We start from the raw sequence: 21,916 nt of genomic DNA on the forward strand, positions 1-21,916 counted from the left end.
CAACCAAAAAGACTGCAGAATAGCAATCAACAGCAGGAAAGAGCCACAAACCAGACTTCCAGAGAGGCCGTGCTTTCATCTGCACCATTGATCGACACGACACGCAAGCATCCACCCCACTGTTCTATCTCTAATCCCCGTCATCCTTTACACCCAGCGCAAAGCCAAAGTTCGCCAGGACGGCCAAGGACGGCCTCGTGTTCTCATTAAAAATGTTGGTGAGAACGGCTGCCGTAGCATTTCCTGAGATTAGGCATGCGTGACCCCTTGTCTCTTGTTCTTACGCGGATTTTTTTAAAATTTTTATCCCAGCTTCACACACAAAAAAAAAAGAGAAAAAGAAAAAAGAAAACTCCAGGTGAATTTGTTTTTCGGGATGGGGCAAGCATTAGTAAGTTATTCGTGTCGCAGAGAGAGAGGATTGAGCAAAACGCAGAGTTGCTGGAAATCTCTTTCATGACTGCTCATCAATTTTAATCTGAATTTGACCCAGTTTCTAATATCCAAATCGGTTGAATCAATCACATATAGATGTTTCAACGTGTTTGCTTTCCTGGGGTAAAAACAAACTAACTCAAATGTAACTTCATGAGCGGCTGTTTCCAGGGAGAGAGTAAATTCATGCCACCGTGTGACAGAGATAGCATATTTTATTGGTATGCTGTGCCTCTTCATTTCACACAGTCAGTGGAGTAAAGAAATAACAACGTCTAGTCAGCTGGGCAGGATTTAAGGAGAAGGAAGACAAGTTTATCAAAGAAGACAGAGCAGTCACTCGGTGCGATGAAGACCCTGCAGGAAGGGACAACCTTCTCATCTGCACTGCTGTCTGGATCTACACTTTGTAGTCGCGCCGCAGGGGATGATGTTGTCCTTCAGAGCTCCAGAAGAGCACGGTCTGAATAGCACAGCTAGCGTGAGAGATTATTTTACACCCCGAGGCTGTACATACAGTGTTAAGTCAGTTTTGCCACAAGCCAAGACACTCTCCTGGCTGGACTTCGCTTTACAGAGTCACAGACTACATGTAGAGTAGTGAGTATGTTTTTGATTGCACATCAGCCTTCATATAAATTCAGCGCCCCCCCGCCCAGAATCCCCTTAATCTGGGAACGTGCACAGGGGATTGTGTCGGACTTCACAAAAACGCTGCACCCTCTCACTCAACTGCAGCTTACACAGAGCTGTGTCCACGTTTACAGCTGCAACTCAGCATCGTCCCAGCCCCAGAGCTGAGAAGCAATGACACGAGCACAATGAGTGCATACGATCGATACAGCTGGTGACCTCAGACGCCACATCGCGGTCCCGAGGCTCAGCTGTTTATCAGGCGCACAGGGCTGGTTCCATCAATCCTCCGCTCCCCTATTCACTTCTCAACCCAGTCTTTTTTTTTTCCTCTTTAGTTCTTGGGAGCAGAAAGAACTGGAAGTCTGGCTCAGCATGAAAATGACATCATCAACAGAAAGAAATGGACACTGTTAAAGTCAGCAAGCATGAGAGAGAGAGGGAGAACACAGTGAAGTGCTCTGTTATAGTCATGCAGCCCCCCCTTAAGTATCCACCCTCCCCTCCTCTGTGAGAGAGTGCACAGCCAGGTCCTCTCCTCAGCTTCCTGCCTGCTGCTGGCCAGAATTATGATGTCATTGGTTGTAATGTCTCAGACAGATCTGACGAGTCATCGACGAAACAAAACAGTGAAAGAAACTTTACAGTTAAACCGTTTTGGGGTGGGATAAAATTGGAAGTTGTGTAGGCGCTAATACTGTTGTCGTCTGCTACCCGTAGATTCTGGCAGCCTGGAAAACAGTAAAACTGTCTCAGTGCCAAACTGAGACTGGAGACTATTCATTTCTGCACCTCGAACACCCAAGCGCCATGAATAAGTCCAAATGGAAGCACATTTATGCACTTAACCCTCGAACAACCTGAGGCACTGTTAGATTACCGTCACTAAAAAGACTTCAAAGCATCCCATGATCCACCTTATTAGAGTTTCTGCCAGTTTTTACTTTTTACATAAAATGCAACACATTTTCCAGCCTCTATTTTCTCAGGTTTTTAGGCATATTTATGATGAGCACATAAGTGGCCAAACTGGGACTCGGATCATGTCTCAACAACTATAAAACCAACCTTGTTCCCAACCTTGGGGACCCAGGACCCCATTTTGCAGATCAAAGTAATTGGTGCAACCGCTATACTGAAGGCTTTAAACAATTTTTAAAAGCTACAATTTGGTTCCAGTCTTCAACATATCAATCTACGCAGCTTTACACCATTTCAAATGTTACTTCAAAGCCGATACTTGTGTTTTTACTACTTTAAAACTGCTTTGAGAGACCAAGGGGATAAAAGAAGAAGAATTAATTTGAAGATTTAATATGTGATGCTTTGCCTTTGTTGATTTCTATTTGTGGCTTCCATATCCATTTTAGTGAAAAGTAAAAACTAAAAAAAATAAAACAGCAGAGCCTAACTGACAAACATCAAAGTGGGTTAGGCTTCCATAAAAAAAAAAAAGTCTTGGTTTATCTCTTACATTGTAAAATGCTTCAGTCCCCTGAAGAACTGAAACCAAACAACCCCCAAACCCTCACGTCACACTGCAAACTCACAATTACGCGTAAACCTCCCGCAAAAAAAATCCCCAGTGCGATGAGTTCACAGTTCATGTGAACGCCACGGTGGTAAAAACCTTATGACAATCGGTTCATGTTAGTTCTGGTAGCAAAAATCCAAGTCTGTAGGATATGTGAAAAAATGACTATAAATGACATTGTTAAGACTAAATAGCGAAGGATTTAACAAGTAAACATCTTTTTTGGAGGCTTTTAAACTCTGCAGACACTTTGCTGCTCTTAAAGGCCTTGGGGACATTTAAAGCAAACACTTGAGTCTGAACAACTCTTCAACAAAGCCTGGGAGAGTTCTCATCCAGCTCTGCGGTGTTAACAGATTCCCTGGGAGCTTTCTAGCTGCTGAATTGTCTGAAGGCTTTGTTACACAATAAGCAAACAGAAAAAAAAAAACACACACACACACATAGGGTGTAAATTTATGGATGCTTCTGGCAAAAAGAGGTAAGTGGATGCAATATACCGCAAATTAATTTTGTGTATATTTCGCTTGTTATTTGCTGGAGTCTGAAAAGACCTCTGCATTTAATTCTGCTGCCCTAAGGCAACCCACAGACACCTGCTGTCCAGGAACATTTCATTTAGAATAAGAAATAGTTTATTTAGTATTCCACCTGGAAAGGCAGCCAGTCTAGGGTTTTGTCAGCCTCACCACATGAACCATAGCTACGAGCACAATCCCTACAGGCTAACATGATTCTGTATCAGTGTGATTAATATCTTGAAAAACTTCCTTGAACTCATGACCCTCCCAAATCGCAAGGCAAATGGTTTTTTAATAAACAGTCTTATTTGGAATCCTGACAGGCTGTCAGACAAAAAGACATACCTGAAGGTGTTTGAAATGCTGCTTCCTCATAAACTGAATATTATTAAATTAGGAGGGTTTTTTTTCCTCTCTCCCCTTTCTATTTATAATACAGTATCTCTGAGTGGGAGGAGGTTAATTCCACCCCTGCTATTAATGGCAGTCTGTGTAGTGTGAAAAACTGCAATTTATGAAACAACTTGTTTCTTAATTGTACTTATCTTATTTATCTATTTTCCAAATTAGAAAAAAAAAATCCCGTTCTGTATTGCTGATCATGACGACTGGTGCCATATGTGTGTGTGTCGGGGTGTGACGGGCTGGCAGATTGATGTGGTTGCTGCTCAGTACAGGTGTGATCAATACAGGACAGCTGGTGGCCTCTTCCCTTCTCACTGGCCCTGTAGGCTTAGAGTAAGACGAAACAGGGTGGAAAGCAGAGATGAGGCTGTGCTTAGTTACATGTACAGCTGTCACCTCCTGCTGAACCCCTTCAGTGAGGAGCTTCTCAGTGAAAGTGTCCCCAAACCTTCCTCTGCGGACGTGTTTAGCCTGTTAGACGACCGCTACGAGAGTCACAAAGGTCACTGTGTGACAGCTGTTCAGCATATGAAAAAGGTAAGTGGGGGGGGGGAGAGAAACTGATCTGAAAGTGTGCATAGAAAATGTTTAGAGGATGAATGAACTGCAAAAATGAGTTCTTTTTCTGCTTTACACAGACTCCTTGAGAGATAAAACCTACAAGTATATGTATACATAGCCTTCACACTGGACTCATTCAGTCCATCAGTATGTTAATATGCTTTTGAGTTTATAACGGCATTTCTGTTGCACACATTTTGAAGCAAAGACCCACAGTACCAGCAATGTTAACTTGATTTGCTAGCTGGGGCATCTTTTCATCTGTCTGGGACAGTCTTAATAAACTCAATAAGCTGTCATCTGACCAAACTGTCACCGGTTATAGCGTTACATCCAACAGGCTTTAAGAACTGTGCCATTACTAACACCTAATCGTGACTGTCAGCTTACTTTAGGTTTCAGTTTGGTAAACCTTTACTCTGTCATCATGTCCGAAAACTGGTTGGTGTGGATCCATGTTCTTATGGCCCCAATCACAGGCATAAAAACCAGCTGGCATTAGCATGGTAACCACCAGTCACTGAGGTAAAATGTATAATCCATGACCAGTTATGAGCAGTTGCTGGAAATTGCTACCAGTCATTGTCAAATTCAAATTTCAAATTCAAATTTTATTTGTCACGTACACAGTCATACACAGTACGATATGTAGTGAAATGCTTGGACAACTGCTCGTGACCTAAAGAAAACAAAAAAGGAAAAGGCTATGAATAAGATAGGAAATAAATATGAAAAATTAAAAAGGGTAAATTTAACTAGGAAGGAATAAAATATAAATTAAGGTTAAAAATGAAATAACTGTACAACACAAATTAGAATGAAGGGTAAATTTAACTGGGAAAGAATAAGAGAAAATATATAAATTAAAGTTGAAAATAAAATAACTGTACAACAAAATACACAATATAGAACTATATAAGAATGTATGAAGAAATATAAATAAATATATACACAATAACAGCAGCTGTACAAGTGTTAACTGGAAATGAAGACTATAATGTCCAGTGTTGTGCAATCCACATTATGTCTTGATTGCTAAACACCAGTAACTGGTCTATAGACCCCCTAGTAACCGTTGGTCACTTGGGAAAAAGGTGTATTCCCCAGCTGGTTGGCAAATAGTTGTAGGAGGCTGCTTGCAGTTGCTAGGTGAAACTGTCACACAGAGGTATGAAGCACTGCACTGAAAGCCTCCTTGCAATTGTTTGGGTCACTAGCAGATTGCAGCGCTCAGTAATGTATATAGAAGATGGCAAATTGTGTGGAAAAAAGTCGCTGAATACTTGCTAAACAGCATTGCAGCTGTTTTGCACTCGCTAAAAAGTTGCAATGCAAACTGGAAATGGTTCAAATCTACCCCAGTTCATTTGCTGTGTATGTTCCCTTATGCTCTCTCCTAGCTGTTGTGTAAACTCTAAATTGTCATGCCATAATAAAAGTTAAAAAGCCCATAAATATCTTTTTAAAAATTATTTTAAGGTAAGTCACATGGAATCATGACATTACCCCTGCATTTGATGTAAATAAATGAGTTCTCTATAAGAAGTGCCCTTTTACAAAGATTAGATGGGGTTGTAGATCTAACATAGGTATGTTCCTCTCACCCACATAAATATAAAAATACACACAGCCACAAATATGCTTGATTAAAAAAAAAGAGCCTCTACAAATTGATGCACATTAATCCCACTTTCCTTTTAAGCTATAGCTGTTACTGTTTACGCAGCCTTCTTTAAATAAAGACAAAGAATCTGGCACACTTAAGCAGAAACCCACCATATGGGATACACGTAAATAGCCATGTCATTGTTTATAAGCGACTCTGCTTACATTGAGCTCTTATTTACCTATGAAAATGACAACAGTGTTAACTGCTGTCTGTTACACTGCGGAACAAGAAGTAAGACCTGCTGTGGAGCAAAGGGTGGGGGGGATGCTAGCCTGAGGCACATAAGATGAACAGCAGCGAGAAAAAAAATGGAGAGGAAAGAGAAAAATTCAACAGGAAATATTTAAGTGCTTAGTGAATTATTTATTCTCTCCATTGTAGTGGTTATTTCCTGCTGGCGGTGTTCAGTTTTCAATAGGAATCCTCTTTATATCCACAGTTAATATGCAGCGCTATAGGAAACCACAGGCTCTGTGTGTGTATGTGTGTGTATGTGGGTGGGTGGGTGTGTTGCAGGTCAAGCCACAGTCCAAGGATGACGAAGGTAGGAAGGTCTGGTATGTGCTGTGACAAAGTCTGAGCTACCTCTCATTCTCTTCATATTTTGCTTGGAAAAATGGGAAGTAAATGCAGTGATTTATTTATTGTTTAAAGATGCACAAAAATACTATATATAAGGCAAAAACAGAATTTATATAATTCTTAACTTTAAGTTCACATTAGTTATGAGCACCTATATTCTTCAACACAACAGGAACTCTCTTAGACAGCTTTCTTGCCACTTCTTTAAGTAGTCTTCAGGAATAGATCTCCAGACTCATTGAAGAACACACTAAGCTCTTTAGATTATGTTGTTATCAAAATGATCCCACACTGGTTTAACAGTGTTGAGGTTCAGGCTCTGACTGATATCGTTCCATTGTCTGTTCTTCTATCCAGGTATGGTTTTACTGCATTGGCAGCATGTTTGAAATCACTGTCATGTTGAAAAATGAAGCTGCTGCCAATCAAATGCTTTCCAGATGGTGTTGCAGCAATTTGGACACGGTCCGCAACACCACTGGCTGAAAAGCAGCTCCTAAACATGACAGAGCCTCCACCATATTCTACAGATGGCAGTATGTGCTTATGTTGCACCTCTCTCCTAACCTCCTCTTACATACTGACAATGACTTGAACCAAACATTTCAAATATGGATTCATCACTCTATATGATGTGCTTCCACTGAGTTTTATTCCAGTTCTTGCATAAGTTGGCATTCCCCAGTCTTTTCTCCTTGTTCCATCTTGACAGCCACACTTTCACTGACACCAATTCTGATGAGGCTTCACCAAAGCAGGTAGATGAACTGAATAGCCAGATCTCGGGTCCTGTTTCAGGTCTTTGCTGTTTTTTTGTCTTCTATTTTTTAAAGACTTGATGCTCAGATACTGTTCATCTGCTCTAGATAGTTATTTAGGCCTTCCACATCTTCTTTTGTCCTCCACTTGTTTTTAAGGACACTGAATGTCATGCTGAGTTATGCCATGTTTTTCATTGATAGCTCTTCTGGAAACACCTTCTTGCAAAAAATACTGTTTTATTCCTGTCAAACTCTTATCTTTGGCATTTTTAATAGATTAAACTAAATATAAAGGAATACATTATGTGTTGTTGCAATAGGCTGCTAGTAACAGAGTATCTAAAGACAGTTAAAATTGTTTTTTGTCAAGTTGTCTGTCATGTGGCTTAACTGGACTGGACAGAAAATTAGCAAAGAAGGCCAAACAGTCAAAGAAAAACTCTGAAAGACCCTCAGAATGCCTGGAGAACTGTTGCTCAAGTCCACCTGGAAGCAAAATAGAAAGAAATGAGGAATTTTTGCACAGTACAGTAATGAGGCACTGGCTAACAGCTAACTTAAAAGTAACAGAGGAAGTGCAATGGTGGAGTCCATAGTTAACCAGCTGTGCTGTTTGAGCATGAAGTTCAACGACGAGGAGCCACAGTGAGGCCGAGATCATCAAATCCACTCAACCAGCAAGTAAATGAGATACAGATACTAAGTGCTCGAGTCTATTGCAGTCCACTTAACAAATGAGCATATGAGACGTGGGAGATCGTTTCTGCTTGTGCAATGCAATTATAAATGATAAATTTCTTTGGCCATTCAATTCTCAACCGAATTCTGAAGTGCAAAATAAAAGGTAACGGGCAAGGAAAAAAAAAACAAAAAACTGAACTGGCATAAGAACAGTTACAAAAAAGAATTACCACCAACTACAACCAATTTGCAGCTATCAGACTGATGAGACACTTTCAAAGTTAATTTATATTTAAATGAATACTTTGCTCAAGTGATACATTTCCAGCTCATTTGTAGAATTCAATTACTCCACAAAAACTGGAGCGACAAAACTCAAATGGGTTTCTCACATTACATCACATTCGTTTTACCAAAGCAAAGCATTTATCACGTTTCATTTCTAAGCACACAAAAGTACACGCTTATTTTTATCCCCTCCCAAGTCAATCTCTGTTTCAATAAAGCACGCCTCAGCCGATACTTGCATAAGTATGCCCTTCAGTATGTCAGTGACCAGGAACGCAAACCCCACCAGCCATGGGTCACTGGTCAGGAGCAAATATCAGTGTGGTGATGGAGGTGCTCTGGGTGCTGCGTTGCATGGTAACAGAAGGCCTGGTCAACCGTGGCTAACAGAGCATGACCGCACAAACACAGGCAATCTATAAAGCACATCTATAACACAAAAAAGCTAATCAGATCCATAACTGTTTAGAGAGGTTGTGGCTGGTCATCTGTATGCGACATGAAGATGAGCAAGTGAACAACAGACAGCAGGGCAACAATAACAAAAAAAGAGAAAAAGACAGTCTCTTTCCTGTTTCCTGACTGTTTGTGCAATTTGCTTTCAGATCTAAGCAGACAGCACACAATAGGCTTATGATTAAGAATACTATCTATATCTGAATCGGTATCTATAAAGGGAAACTCCTGCTTTGCAAGAGAGGCATCATTACCCTTATGAGTCACAAGATTGCAGAGATAAAAAGATATCAAAAGCACCTTCTCCCACTTTCTCGCCTTTTTTTTTGTCACTTTGGAGTTACGGCAGCCTAGAAAAGGCATAGGATAACACTAAACATGCAGATACGATCTGATTCCCAATATGACAAACAATGGCAAAGAAAGAAAGAAAGAAAAGAAAAGGTGTGAAGAATCTACAAAGTAACCTGCAACTATAATTATCAGAGAGGGGAGGAAAATATGTCACATTAGGCCACAAAAAGAAACAGAAAAATCCAGCCTAATCTCTTGGTGACACATTGCATTCTTGAGTCTGTTTGTTTGTGATCTGAAATGAGCTGTGCATCTTAAACCCACTTTGAAACAGATAGTAATCTGCTATTCACTGACTTCTCAATCCATCATCCTTCATGGAAAAGTAGCTTGAAGCAATGTTCAGAGGCAGTATTTTACACACACGCACACTCTGAAACAGAACAATGATGGGAAACAAAGTGGTATAGTCTCAAAACAAAAGTCTTAAATTAACACATCTACATTTAAGGCTACTGAGGTTAGAGTAGACTATGCACGCTTCCATAATTACACAGCTTGCAGATGAGATGCGGTAGATGATGTGTAACATTATTCAGGGTAGTGGGTCAGTGTGGAGCTCTGGATATGCTGGCATGCTGCAAGTCAGTGAGTTCATTCATGCAGCTCTCTTTGCTTAAAGACTGGTAATAACTGTATATTTTGCAGCACGTAAAACAGCTTTTTTTCTTAGTTTTATAAGATATACATGTCACAGTAATAGTGTGTAACCCTTGTATACTCTGGATGCAAGAGCGACAGATCTTTAAGACTTGCAACGCCACCACGATCCCGACTTCACTGCAGATACGCTCAAGGAAGTCTTTTTTTCTGTAAATGAAGCTATTAACACAGCATGAGTCAAAAGTGAGTCATTCCATTAACTGCTCTGGTTAAGTAGCTTTTAAGGAATGTTTGATCATTTTGATTAGACGCTGGGTGGATTTTAAGGCCGTATGCTATTTAACTGATGCAGGTCCTGTGTAGCCTGGTGGTGGCGTTTCAGAAGAGGGTGGGACCATTAGGCTCGCGTATTGTGTGGTGGCATAAACATTTACAAGTCTCGAGCCTCAATGCCTCCTCTGTTTAACTATAAAGCCAGCAGAACTCAATCTTCCAAAGCTCTGTGTTTCTGGAGCTAACACAACCTTTTCCCCTCTGCTGCTGCAATAGGAAGGTGGTTCATTACTGATAGCATTTCTTCTTCTCTACTTACTTTGTGCTGATAATGTCTGTCACATTGTTCGTCTGTGTTTCCACACTCTGTAGATCTATGACTAACGCTACACACTCATTTATCCTCTTCACTCACTTTGACTCGCTTCCTTCACAATAGTATGATTCATTTAAAAACAATTATTGCAATACACTGTATATGCTTCAAGGATAATACCACACTGCACTGGCTATGCAATATTATGAGTATTTAGATAATCCTCACTCTTGGATGCTTTCAGTATGGGTCTGTGTATTAATGGCAGGCAGGGGATGAGCTAATGGAGCTATTTGATGGAAGCGCTTGGCAGAGAATTTCATACAGGTTGTACTGAAAGCTATGGAGTGAGCCCTAAGGTCTAGTTGACTCAATTGTCCTCTGTGTCAGAGCGCAGGAACCCACACCAGCATCCACAGTCACAAACACAAAGGTTCTCCAAACTATTCAACCATGAGCAACAAAGGGTTGCAGAGGGGATGCCTTAAGGTCTGATTTTCAACAGCATCATCAACGCACAGAAAAAACATGCTGGAAGCTTCTGCTGACCCAATTGTTAATTTAAAAAAGGGAAAATGGTGACAAAAAGGGGACAAAGGGCTTGAATAAATAAATAAATTATCGCACTGTTTAAACTGTCCAGCTTTTCACGTACAAAGCAAAAGCATGATCGGTAGTGATGCAGTTAGCACGATGTTCATTAGATGCACTGGGAGGCGTAACGTTTTGCAAACAGACGGCAGCATGGTGGACAAAGGATAGCCAGCCGGCAAACATCCTGAAGAGAAGCAATCTCATCTCAGCCAGTGCACAGCCTTAATACCGGAGAGAGAGCAGTGTGAAGCACGGGGGGAGCAGGACGTTCATGAAGCAGTATAAGGATTGATTTATTCTTATCCCCCCCCCCAAAAAAAGTTGCGGCAATATTGCCAATCCCTGAGCAAAACAGAAATTAGCTACAAAATCTAGAAACATCATGTTAAAAGCTGCCATGTGCATAGGGCTCACATCTCGTGCACACTGTGTTAAGGCCAGAGGACATCAGCACATCACATAACACAGTGCTGAAACTGAAAAATATACAAAACCAGGTTTCAGAATTGTTCTCTGGCTACTGTGTAGCTTTCCTTTTTATTTACATATGCAGCTATTTTAAGATCTAGTTTGTAATGCGAGTCATCTTCCTGCTAAAACAAAAATGACCAATCATTTGCTCATTCCACCTTCTTGACAGTGATGAACTCATCTTTTTGTTTGTCTTCAGTAACAGAGAACAATGTTTCCTTGGAGTTTTAGAGCAACCGTTTTTCAACTACAAGTTGATTTCTTCATGATGTGATTTTTCCCCCATTTCCAGAAGGACAAACGATTATCTGAGAAAATAATCAGCAGATTAATCTACAACGGAAAAAAAAAAATCATTAGTTTAGCACCTAATTGTGATATTGATGGTTTTGTCATCTAGGAATCCATAGCAGTATCAGCTAATGATTCCATTAATGTGATGTGAGAGGCAAACGAGGCCACAGAGCAGCACGCTAAAGCTTTACTGGAGGGCAGGGGCAGTATGATGGAAAGGGTTAATAGCGGGGTGGGGGAGCGGAATTCACACAACATACAGTTACACACCATCCTGGGTACCCCTCCTGTTCCTTCCCCGCTGACGCCTAAGTCACTGCTATGATTTCCTGTCCCTCGTCTCCCTCCCCTCTTCACAGCACAGAGCAGCCTGGACTCTGTAACTAACCCCCACATAACAACTTACCTTATAAAAATAGGTGGTGTCTAATAGCACATCACTAACAGACGCACACATTTACACAAACACACACGACACAAAGCAGCTCACTGCGATACACAACCACCCAACACAAACATGCTCAAACCAGCCTGATCCTTCAATTGACCTTCGGGCTGCAGCAATTTACTGCATTTTTTAGCGATCCATTTAAAGCTAGCTTTCTGAACCGATTCTTTCAGTAAAGTGAGACAGACAGTGTGGCAGGCGGCAGGTTCACCTGGGGTGAAACCGATAGACTAAGAAGCACAAAGTGCTATAAATACTCAGCTTGTCAGTATCTCTAACATCAAGCAGCACCAGAACAGAGACACTGCAACAGCTAAAAACCCCCTGTGATCTGCTGAGAATGAATTCAGAGTTCTCAGAGAACGGCAGCTGTTTGCCTCTTGCCAAACAGGCACTATAAAGCACTTGAGATAGGAGAACGATCCTACACACAGACAAACAGCCACAAGAGAACCGATCACTTCACTGTTGAGCACAAGACAGAGACAGATACAGAGAGGCAGAGAAGCACAGGAAACAGTAAATGGCCTCAACAGCAAGGAGTGGTACCACGCTCTCCATGTTAGAGAGCCGCACAAAGCCGATCTTGTCTGTGCAGCGGGCCACTCGTCATCCACTTGACACTTTGTGCACAAACACAGCACTGGATGAGACTGAAAGAGAGATGCCACATAATATATTTAATCTTACAGATCAAATGCACCCTGGCATACCAAACTTTGTGAAAAATGTCCAAATGTAGCTTCTTAAAAATAGCCTTGGATGACAGACGTGTCCTTTACAAAGACAAGACTTGCCCACGTATAGACACTTATAATTAGGCAGCGGTCGTCTAAACTGTACTAGAGAGATTTGAATCACTCATACACAAAAAGAAAATTAAATGCAACTTTGTAATTACTTCTATATTAATCCGTAATAACACATTTTTGTGTCATCTTTTTCCAACTGTGGAAAAAGATGACACAAATTTATATTATTTTTGGAAAACAGAGATCGATCTGTAGTCTACATGCTAAGGTTGGGCCACGGGATATAAATACTGTCAGTCAGTGATTAGCTGCAGGCTTTTATACATGTTTGTATGGGGGTTTTGAAAGGGCATCGTAGGAATCACCGTTTTCAATGAGTGAAATGTAGTCTGGCAAAAATCTATGTTAATAGTCACTTCCTAGTTACTTCCTAACGCGCATAATCGTTTATGTCAGTGTCAGCTGCCTCTAAGTGTCTGAGATTTGTTTTGTTTTTTTAGTTTTTTTTTTTAAACCAGACAAAAGCTACAACTGTTATTTTATTTTTTTATTTGAACTGTTAAGCAGGCTATTATTAGCTCATTCTTGTCATCTGTACCAGTTTACTTGCTCAGCTGATGTCTGTCCACTTATCTGACATTCCACGGGTAAAAAGAAAAAGCTACATATTGCTGTTTCAGATGAATGAGGAAAGTTGCCTCTACATAACTGCATATCACCTTCCAGGGTTTTATTGATGTGCTGTTATTTTTGTCGTCTGTTCTTCCTCAGTATGCAGACACACTGCAGCAGACAGCATGACTGCACTTCCAAAAATAGTATGGTGGGCCCTTTACAATACATCTGACGCTATAAAATGATATCTTCATTTTATGTTTATGTTTTAAACAATAGAAAATTAGGCAGGACGCTTCCAAAGATAGAATCAGCATGGACAAGTCTAAAGACAAGCATTTTGGATGCTGAGGCTTTTGTAACAGAATTTAAGGGGAAAAAAGAATCAGTGAAATTTAACTCATTATTTGCGGTGAGATATCAGTCATATGAAGAGAAACAGGTCAAATAACAACTCAAAGTCTTCTCAGGCCAAAGCTGATAAATTATGTGATTATTTTGCCTTTAACCTCAGAAACATTCCATTTATTTCTGTTCATCATTGCTGTTTTAAAAGCACATTCACACATTCAGGTTGTATAAGAATGAACATCCAAGCAGAAGTGGGTCAGCGAACACTGAAACAAACAAACAAATTCCTGGATTTTGTCCACAGGGCTACAAGCTCATTCAGTCACTGGCGAAGTCAAGATTGTGCGTGTTTGCATGCATTTCATCTACAATCTGGGATTAATATAAAGAAATCAAACCAAGGATTCACATTCATCTACAACCAAACAAAAAACACCCACACCCACATGCACCTTGACAACAAGGCTGACTTGTTTGCAAGCAATGTCAACTTCTCTCGCTTACCATTCCTGATTTAGACTGGTGTCGGAAACTGGCAGCAACTGTGGGACGTCCCCTTCATTGTATGCCAGCTCCCTGACCCAGCCATGCCACCCTGGGGTCTACATGATTTGACACACTGAACGCAGGAAGGCACGCACACACACATGCACACTAAGGCGCAGCTTGACAGAACCCACCCCCCCGCCTTTAAATAGATTTCTACATTTTCCGCCTTTGAGATTGCTGCTTTCAGGCACACCAATGCCACTCGCCTTTTCTCTCTTTGTGTCCCTGCTGCTCACTTTTCTTCAATAGAAAACTCAACATAGACAGATTTTTCTTTTCTTTCCTTCATCCTTGCAATGGTCAGTACTGTATCTGCAACACACACAGTGCAGTCCCCTGTGTGGATACACAAAACACAAAATACCCTGTTCCCTTCAATCAAATTTCCATAATATCAAAGTGTTAGAGTTACAAAGCGTTACAATAGTGCGTTAGAGCGCTATTGTAACTCAGTCCGAAACAAGAACTGAAAGACAACATCATTGGACACATTTGGAGTTTCAGTAGTGGTTCTCTGTCACACCGCTTTTACTTCTACAATCTCATCACAAACACCAGCAGTCTGAGTGAGGATGCTGTGGGTTCTGGCAGATGGGTTATAAAGACCGTTTGATACGATGCGATCGTTCAGATAACAAAGATTTGGATTTAGACGAGCGAATTGAAGCAGCAAAAAAAGACTTTTAGGCAGTGTGCAAACCAAGTGACACCAAAAAACAACATAAACAATAAGATCCAGAAACTGTTTATTTTGAAATTAAAGCCTCTGTAGTCAAATCAGCAGCTAATAGATGAATAACTACAAAATATTGTCCTTCTGCAGTATGACCAGCTATTTGTGTTTGGCCTCTGTGCATCTGTTTGAAACACATTACTCACGCTACGGTCTCTGCAGAGGGCCATCATGACTACAGGGTCTGGGCAGCTCAGGGTACACAGACAAAATACACACAGTGAACACTGACTTTTGTTGCCTGCTGGGTTGAAATACATAGATTTATTAGGCTGAGCGCACCACAGACTGTGTGTTTTCAAAACAAGGTATTATGGCACTCGGCACTGTGTAATTACACAGCGATAGACTCGGCTACCTTAATTATGGAGCCTCTATGTTATACCAGCTCATCAGGGTGGATCTGTTCACGCAGCTTTAGCAGGAGGAAAGAAAAAAAATCAAACAGGGTTAACCCCAACATGTGGGTCAGAAAACATGCCCAGTTACCAAGGTGAGGCGAGGCAGGCAGCTTGGAGTTAAAATACCAAGATTACAGCTCCATAGCGCACATTTTCTGTATTGTGTAACAGGATTAAGACCAAAGCATGCAGGCACAGTATCAGATCCTAACCTGATGAGCCAGGATTAGAGCAGTTATGGCTTCTGTCTACATTTTTTAGGGGGGGGGGGGGGTAAATAAGGCAAAGAGGAAGCCTGTGATTGAAGGCTGTGGCCCCACAGAGCAGCCTCCTCAAACTGGGTCCACCCAAAGCTTCAGCAAAGCAAATGAGCACCTTCCATAAAGCCACACGACACAAAAAGCACAGAGAGGAATGTCCCCTGCATTTTATTCCACCAGCGAAGGCTCCAAAGCTTGCAACCGCAGACTCAGACAAATAATCGTCACAAAAAGCAATGCGTGTATGCGTTTATTTTAACATAAACTGCAGAATGAGTGTAACGCCATTAAAACTTTTGAAACCTGATGAGGGAAAAACAAAAAAACAAAACAAAAAACAAAAAAACAAACACACTTCACATTTCTAGTAATGCTCATCTGCTAAAGTAAATGTCCTTGTCTAGTTTCTTCTTTGGGTATTCGAAGTCATTACGAGTTAAAATACCCAACATGCTTGTTTCTCCAGTAAAACAAATGTACAACTGATCACCAGCAAAAGTGCTGTGTGCTGTCTTTACCTGTGTCTTCATCTAAATCACCCTGCAGAGAGGAGTCTGTGTCCTCTGAGGAGGCCTGGCTCCTCCAGCTTATATTGCCCATCCAACAGTCCACGCAGCAACTAGTCCAGGTGATACTGATGCTTACGCCCTTTGTATACTGTGTCGTAGGTCACAGTGGCATTTTTTTAGAGCTCTCTCTCACAAAGGCACTGCTGAGAGTTAGTCATAACTAACTTAGCCTCATGATCATCCTCACTTGACTCAGCCACGTTACACAGGACTTCAGAGGAAGAGCCACATATAGCAGTGACACAAGTCAGGAGGAGTCCAGAAGCATTGTGCTTTTCCCAAATCCAATGTGTTTTATATTCATATTCTTATAAATCTTGACTTAAGCAATCCTGGAAGGATGTCTGAGTGGGTGTCGTCACTGGTCCTGGAGAGAGTCCAACACTCCACAGTTATCTGGAATGGAGAATGCACTCAACAGTAATAAGGAAATGAGACGGCCACCTGCGGGAATAAACGACCTGCTCTCTGGCATGTAGGCCAACACGCAGCAGTGAACTCAGGGGAAGCATCTTCTTTCTATCCTTTTGAGATAGATTCAACACCTCAACAAAGTCTCTCAAAAACACACGTGGAAGTTGAGAGATGGGGAATATGACCCGCCAGTGACATACTGCTGCACTGAATTACACGTGAGACCACTGAAAATTATCTCAACTGCAGTCTTTCGCTCCACCTGGAAGGTGATGAAAGCACCTTAAAAATGTTCATGTTACAAAAACCCAGACTTCCCTTCGCTTCTAATCGATTGCCCTGGTCCAGCCATTACGCCACATGTAATCCATCCATTTCTCTATCCGATTCACTCTCTGCTCACAGACTTTATCCACCCTCTCCCTTTCTCTTCCCAAGCTCTTTTCCCTCCCTCTTTTTGCATTCCCATACACGGCACCAAAAAAAATAAATAAAAAATGTAATTACAACACAGCTAAACCTATATGGGAAAAGCAAGCCTCTCATTCTGTGGTAGAGGGAGGGTGAAATGCTTGCTGCCATCAAACCTCAAAATTGCAGCATGACAAACCAGTGCTCATAGCTTGCTCTGTGCAACAGTGGGATCACTCATCAGCAATGTGGGCAGACCGAGTTATCCCGGGGAACCCTTTTGTAATCAGGACTGCTTTAGCTCTTGCTCAGAGTTTTTTTGACCCAGGCATGCAGAGCTCGGCATTTACGGACATTAGGAAAAAGAAGCTATTTTAAGTCTGAAGCAACGAGCTAACCGCTTAGCAAACGAGGGCCATCGAAGTTTCACACACACACTTTAGTTTTAGCTCTTGTAATGCCTGACAGTAAACAGTGCAGCTAAGACCCTTTCAAAGGGTGAACCACAGATGCGCACTGCCACACTATGCAGCGAGGGGGGTGCAGGGAGTCTAAAATAAGGAACTGATGGATCAGTTCTGCCGCTGCGGCTGGCTACTACCGTTGACTGTCCAGTAACAGAAGAGTCCGCAAGCTAATTTTAAAACACTGCACTGCTGCTCTCACGACTTTCTTACCAACACTGGTGTGCCAAAATGTGTCGTGTCACAACCCCAGTCTGCATGAGGGAAATTTTTGCAACCGTGAAAATCTCAACAATCTTTTCATAAGCAGCTTTTCTGGTGTGTTTAAATGTGTGTTTTGAGCTGTAAAGTGTGCACAGCATCCAAGCCTAATGCGAGTGGGAGAAAAAAAGAATTGTTCTTCTTTTTATTTCATTTTTATTTATTTTTTATTAAATTAATTTTATTAAATTATAAAAATTGTATTTAATTCACAAATGACTACGTGCATCTTTGAAATAAATGCCGCTCACGGGATAGAAATATAGTCTTGTAGTTCATCTTTAAAAAAAAACTCAAGCCAAAAAAAGCAATACAGCACGTCTTAGTCGTGATCACCTGATATTATAATAAAAATGGTTTTTTTAAAAAGACATCTCTCAGTATTTTGTATATCATTAACAGGCTAATGTTAGCAGACTGAAATGAATAAATTAAGCACTGACAAACAAGCCCAGCTAGCCAACACACACACACAAACACACATGCACCCCCACCACAAAAACATGTTGCAAAACTTTGCACTAACGCCGGCCAAGTGACTACAATAACTCAACCCAGAGCTGGTATGGTGTTTTAGAAAGCAGTGGCTAAAGAACAGATGCTGTTCTCTGCTGCTGAAGTAGTAGTAATGTTAGTGCATTAATGTAGCTAACTTACCTAAAAACAAAAACAAATACTAAAAGATATCGAAAAGCTGCACTGTCTCTCACATCACCTTTGACTGTACTGTCACTGAGACAGTGCATGAAAACTAGTTATTATTATGACTGCTATTATTAGAAAGACACCGGTGAAAAGAGCAGTGGAACTCTGAGGTTTGAGCAAAATAACAATCTTTAAAGTGTACAAAGGGCACATATCCTGGCAACGGGGAGCAGTTAGAACAGATTTTTATTGACCCGTGCAGTTTTAGAATGGTTTGTGTGAATGAAGGCTTCCTACACATGTAGACAAAACAAGAACGGAAATACAAATCGAACGAAGGAAAACTCATCCCAGGTGATGTGTCTCTGTTTTTACGCCGAAGATCTCCCTAAAAAGTGGATTCTGGGTTGGTTCTTCAAAGTGACGCTAAATGGGTTTTCTTTCTTAAAATTTTGTATCGCCTTCATTTCAAAAATTAGGCCATCTTGACAACAACAAATCCCATTTCAGGACTGCTGCGCTAAATGTTTCACATCTTAATTTAACTGCAACAGTGGAATCATTCTAAGTGGGTCATTTAAAGTATGACATCCAACAAGTAAACATACGGTACGTACATAAAACGCTGCGGGATTAGAAAGTGTCTGAGCAGAGTCTGCAAGTCACAGTGCAGCACTCTCAAAACCAGCCAGAAATAATTCCCGTCAACAATGCATCGTTCACCAGTGATAAGCAGTGGATGAGAAGTATTTTTAACTTTTGATCAATGTCAGCACCCCCACAACTATTTATACTACTAATCATGAGCTCATTTAGCAACACTCGGAAAACTTAAATTGCTTAACGCACTGAAAGACAGGAAAAAGAGAAGAAGAAAAAAAAAGATGCCTTGGAGCTATTAATATGTGCTGACACTGCACACCAACCCAGTCATTCAGCTCACATCATGTACTATTATTAAGGCAGGCTACCTGACAGCATCTTCAAGTTTTAGCTTACACCAAAATGTGATCACACAGACTCAAAGCTTTTAAGCCTTCTGAGAAAAGCATTAAGAAACAGCTTCGGCTGTCTGGCTGCTGTTACGTTTTTTGGGGGACAAACACCGCAACACACTGAATCTGTTTATGGATTTCAGTTTTGGGCTGCTTGAGTGATGAAGTCATGTCGGTGAGTACGTAGAGAATGGGATTCAGCGCAAGAACCATCCATCTGATTTCATCAGAGGTGACACGCCTGGGCTCCACCGCACATGAGGTTCGCTTTTGCTTCCCGCGGGAAGGGCAAATTAGTGACTGGGTGACACCATCCCCGGTAATCGGAGGAGTATGTTGATGCAGCTAGTGAATTTGGTGTCCATGTGTTTGCTCCTCAAGGCACCATTCTGCCAGCGACTAAAACTGTCACCCTGTTTCTATCCAGTCTCCAGAGACGAAGCCTTTCACACTTTCTCTCACACTCAAGCACTGCCTGCTGCAGAGTTTTCTGTTCTGAGTCCCAAGTCTCGCCCTTCCCTGTTTCCATTACACTAGCAACCACCACAGTGTGTCCTTGGGGACATATTTGGGATCAATAGGCAGATGAGAACAGACCAACAAGTAAACAACTGGGAAGAATGGAAGCAGGGGAGAAGTGATGGTTTGGGTACTTGCTTTTAAGTTATCAGTTAAGCAAAGAGTCTACAAAAAAAGAAAACAAAATAAAAAACTCTTGCATTGCCTCTGACTTTTCATTTAGTTGTGACCATATGTAGTCATCTGTCCGCAAGACACGAAAGGAATCGGAAACTTTTACGCCTATGAAGAATGACTGAGCTAGTGGAGGATGACACTCCCTCCCCTCCTGTTATTGGGGGCTCTCAGTGTGTGTGTGTGTGTGTGTGTGTGTGTGTGTGTGTGTGTGTGTGTGTGTGTTCGCCTTTTCGCCCACTTACTGCAGGCAACACTGGGCAGGACACTATGTGGAGCGAAGCAAGGAGACAGCTGCTGGAATGGGATGCAAGTGTAGCTGACGGGTATAAAGTTTCCTTCCCAAAATCCCATCCATACCCCAACACTACTGCGTTTCCTCCCGTAGTGATTGTGCTCCGCAGTGAGAGTGAAAGTGAGAAAGTGAGCGACACGAGTAGACAAAATGAAAAAAATAAAAATAAAAATACGGGTCAAACCAACAACAAAAAAATGCCACGTGCACAATAGTGAAAATCAACACAAATACACACCCAGCAGCCCAGCGCGTGAACGCAATCCCATTCCAGGGGTAACAAGGCAGCTAGCCTTAGCCAGTAAAAGCTAACCTTGAGCTGCTGCTAGCTAAACCCGTCTTTAGATGTTCGCGGACGGCCAATTGGGAAGCAGGAGAAAAATGTCACACGATATATTTACTCATTTACGCGTCTTCCAAAGGGGAAAAAGGCGAAACACACGTGTTTCCTCTTGAGTGAAATTCAGAGATTTGTCCCGAGATGGTTAGCAACGCTCGCAGACAATCAAACCGGGGTGGTGTATTTACGACCCCCGTACCGAGAGTGAATGGAGAAATGCCGGTGTAGTACCATGGAAGAAAAGCCAGCACGATTTTTCTTAAAAAAAAAAAAAAAAAAAAAAGCTATTTCCCCGGATTAGCTCGCTAAACTGTTTTGAACACGAGAAGCTGTATTATTTTAACTAATGGATCAGTTAACCAGCTCTCCTTAAGTCAGCCTTTTGGTTTAAAAACGGGACAAAAAATATGAAAATATCATTAGCCGCTACCAGCTAGCAGACGCTTTATTTTAACTGGATAGCCGAGAAAAAGAACAATCCGTGAGGCCCAATTAAACCACCATTTACACCCAACACACTCATCCAAGCTTTATCTGGAGCACCCCCTTTTTTGTTGGCGTATGTGTTGGTCAACAGACCCCCATAATTTAATCCATCCGAGCCCCGTGTAAGGGAGACCGTTATACAGTATCCCGAAGGTGGAGCGGTGAGGTTCAGTCTAGCCGGGCAGGACTTACCTTGCTTGCTCTCTATTTTTCTCGACATTTTCGTAGCCAGCAGCTGTGATCCCACTCGCAGTTCAACAAAACCGTAGCTACAGACGAGCCTCGCCGTGCCTCTCCTCGGATTATTCCCTCATTTTCGATATGTTGTTGTGTCCACGAGATGATTCCGCCCCGGTTAATATAATATATTTATAGGCCACAGACATTGGTACGGTTATAAACTGCCTCCGTCCGTCTCCGGGTAATTTTCACTGGATACACACACACTACGCTCACGTTAATGCCTTGAGCGGAGACTCGGCTAGGGTAGGCTATCATCCAGTGCAACAGCGCCCCCTTGCGTCAGGAATTAGCCACGCCATCTGTCAACAAGAGCATGGGCGTGTTTCGATTTCAGTTCAAAGTTAAAGCAAGCCCCGAATGTAAACCATACTGATTTTGCAAGTGCTGTTGCACACAGTCTCATAAATTAAGTCATCTGTCTTTTTCATGCAATTAAATAATAATAATGTGGAAATTCACCAATCATCCATTCACCCATATATCAATCTATCGCAGATGGAAAAAAATGCAGAGTAGCCTGGACGGCAGCGATTTTTTTAACCTCGTCAATTTTAGCAGCA

General features: G+C 41.6%; 1 protein-coding gene across 6 annotated transcripts in view; it reads right to left on the reverse strand.

Annotated features, from left to right (window-relative positions):
- Positions 1-21,585, reverse strand: part of rapgef1b (Rap guanine nucleotide exchange factor (GEF) 1b) — a 45,762-nt gene extending 24,177 nt beyond the window's left edge. For 4 of the 6 annotated variants that reach the window (XM_085280004.1, XM_085280006.1, XM_085280005.1 and 1 more), the window contains exon 1: positions 21,306-21,585. In XM_085280004.1, the coding sequence (XP_085136130.1) occupies positions 21,306-21,333 (28 nt within the window). In that variant the 5' untranslated portion in view covers positions 21,334-21,585. The remainder of the gene's footprint in view (positions 1-21,305) is intronic. The other 2 variants (XM_085280008.1, XM_085280007.1) reach the window with 1 other exon arrangement.
- Between the last annotated feature and the right edge of the window lie 331 nt (positions 21,586-21,916).

Source organism: Mchenga conophoros, linkage group LG7, assembly GCF_057382185.1.
Source record: "Mchenga conophoros isolate Kocher_MC1m ecotype Shallow Benthic linkage group LG7, M_conophoros_male_GT1.1, whole genome shotgun sequence".
NCBI lineage: Eukaryota > Metazoa > Chordata > Actinopteri > Cichliformes > Cichlidae > Mchenga > Mchenga conophoros.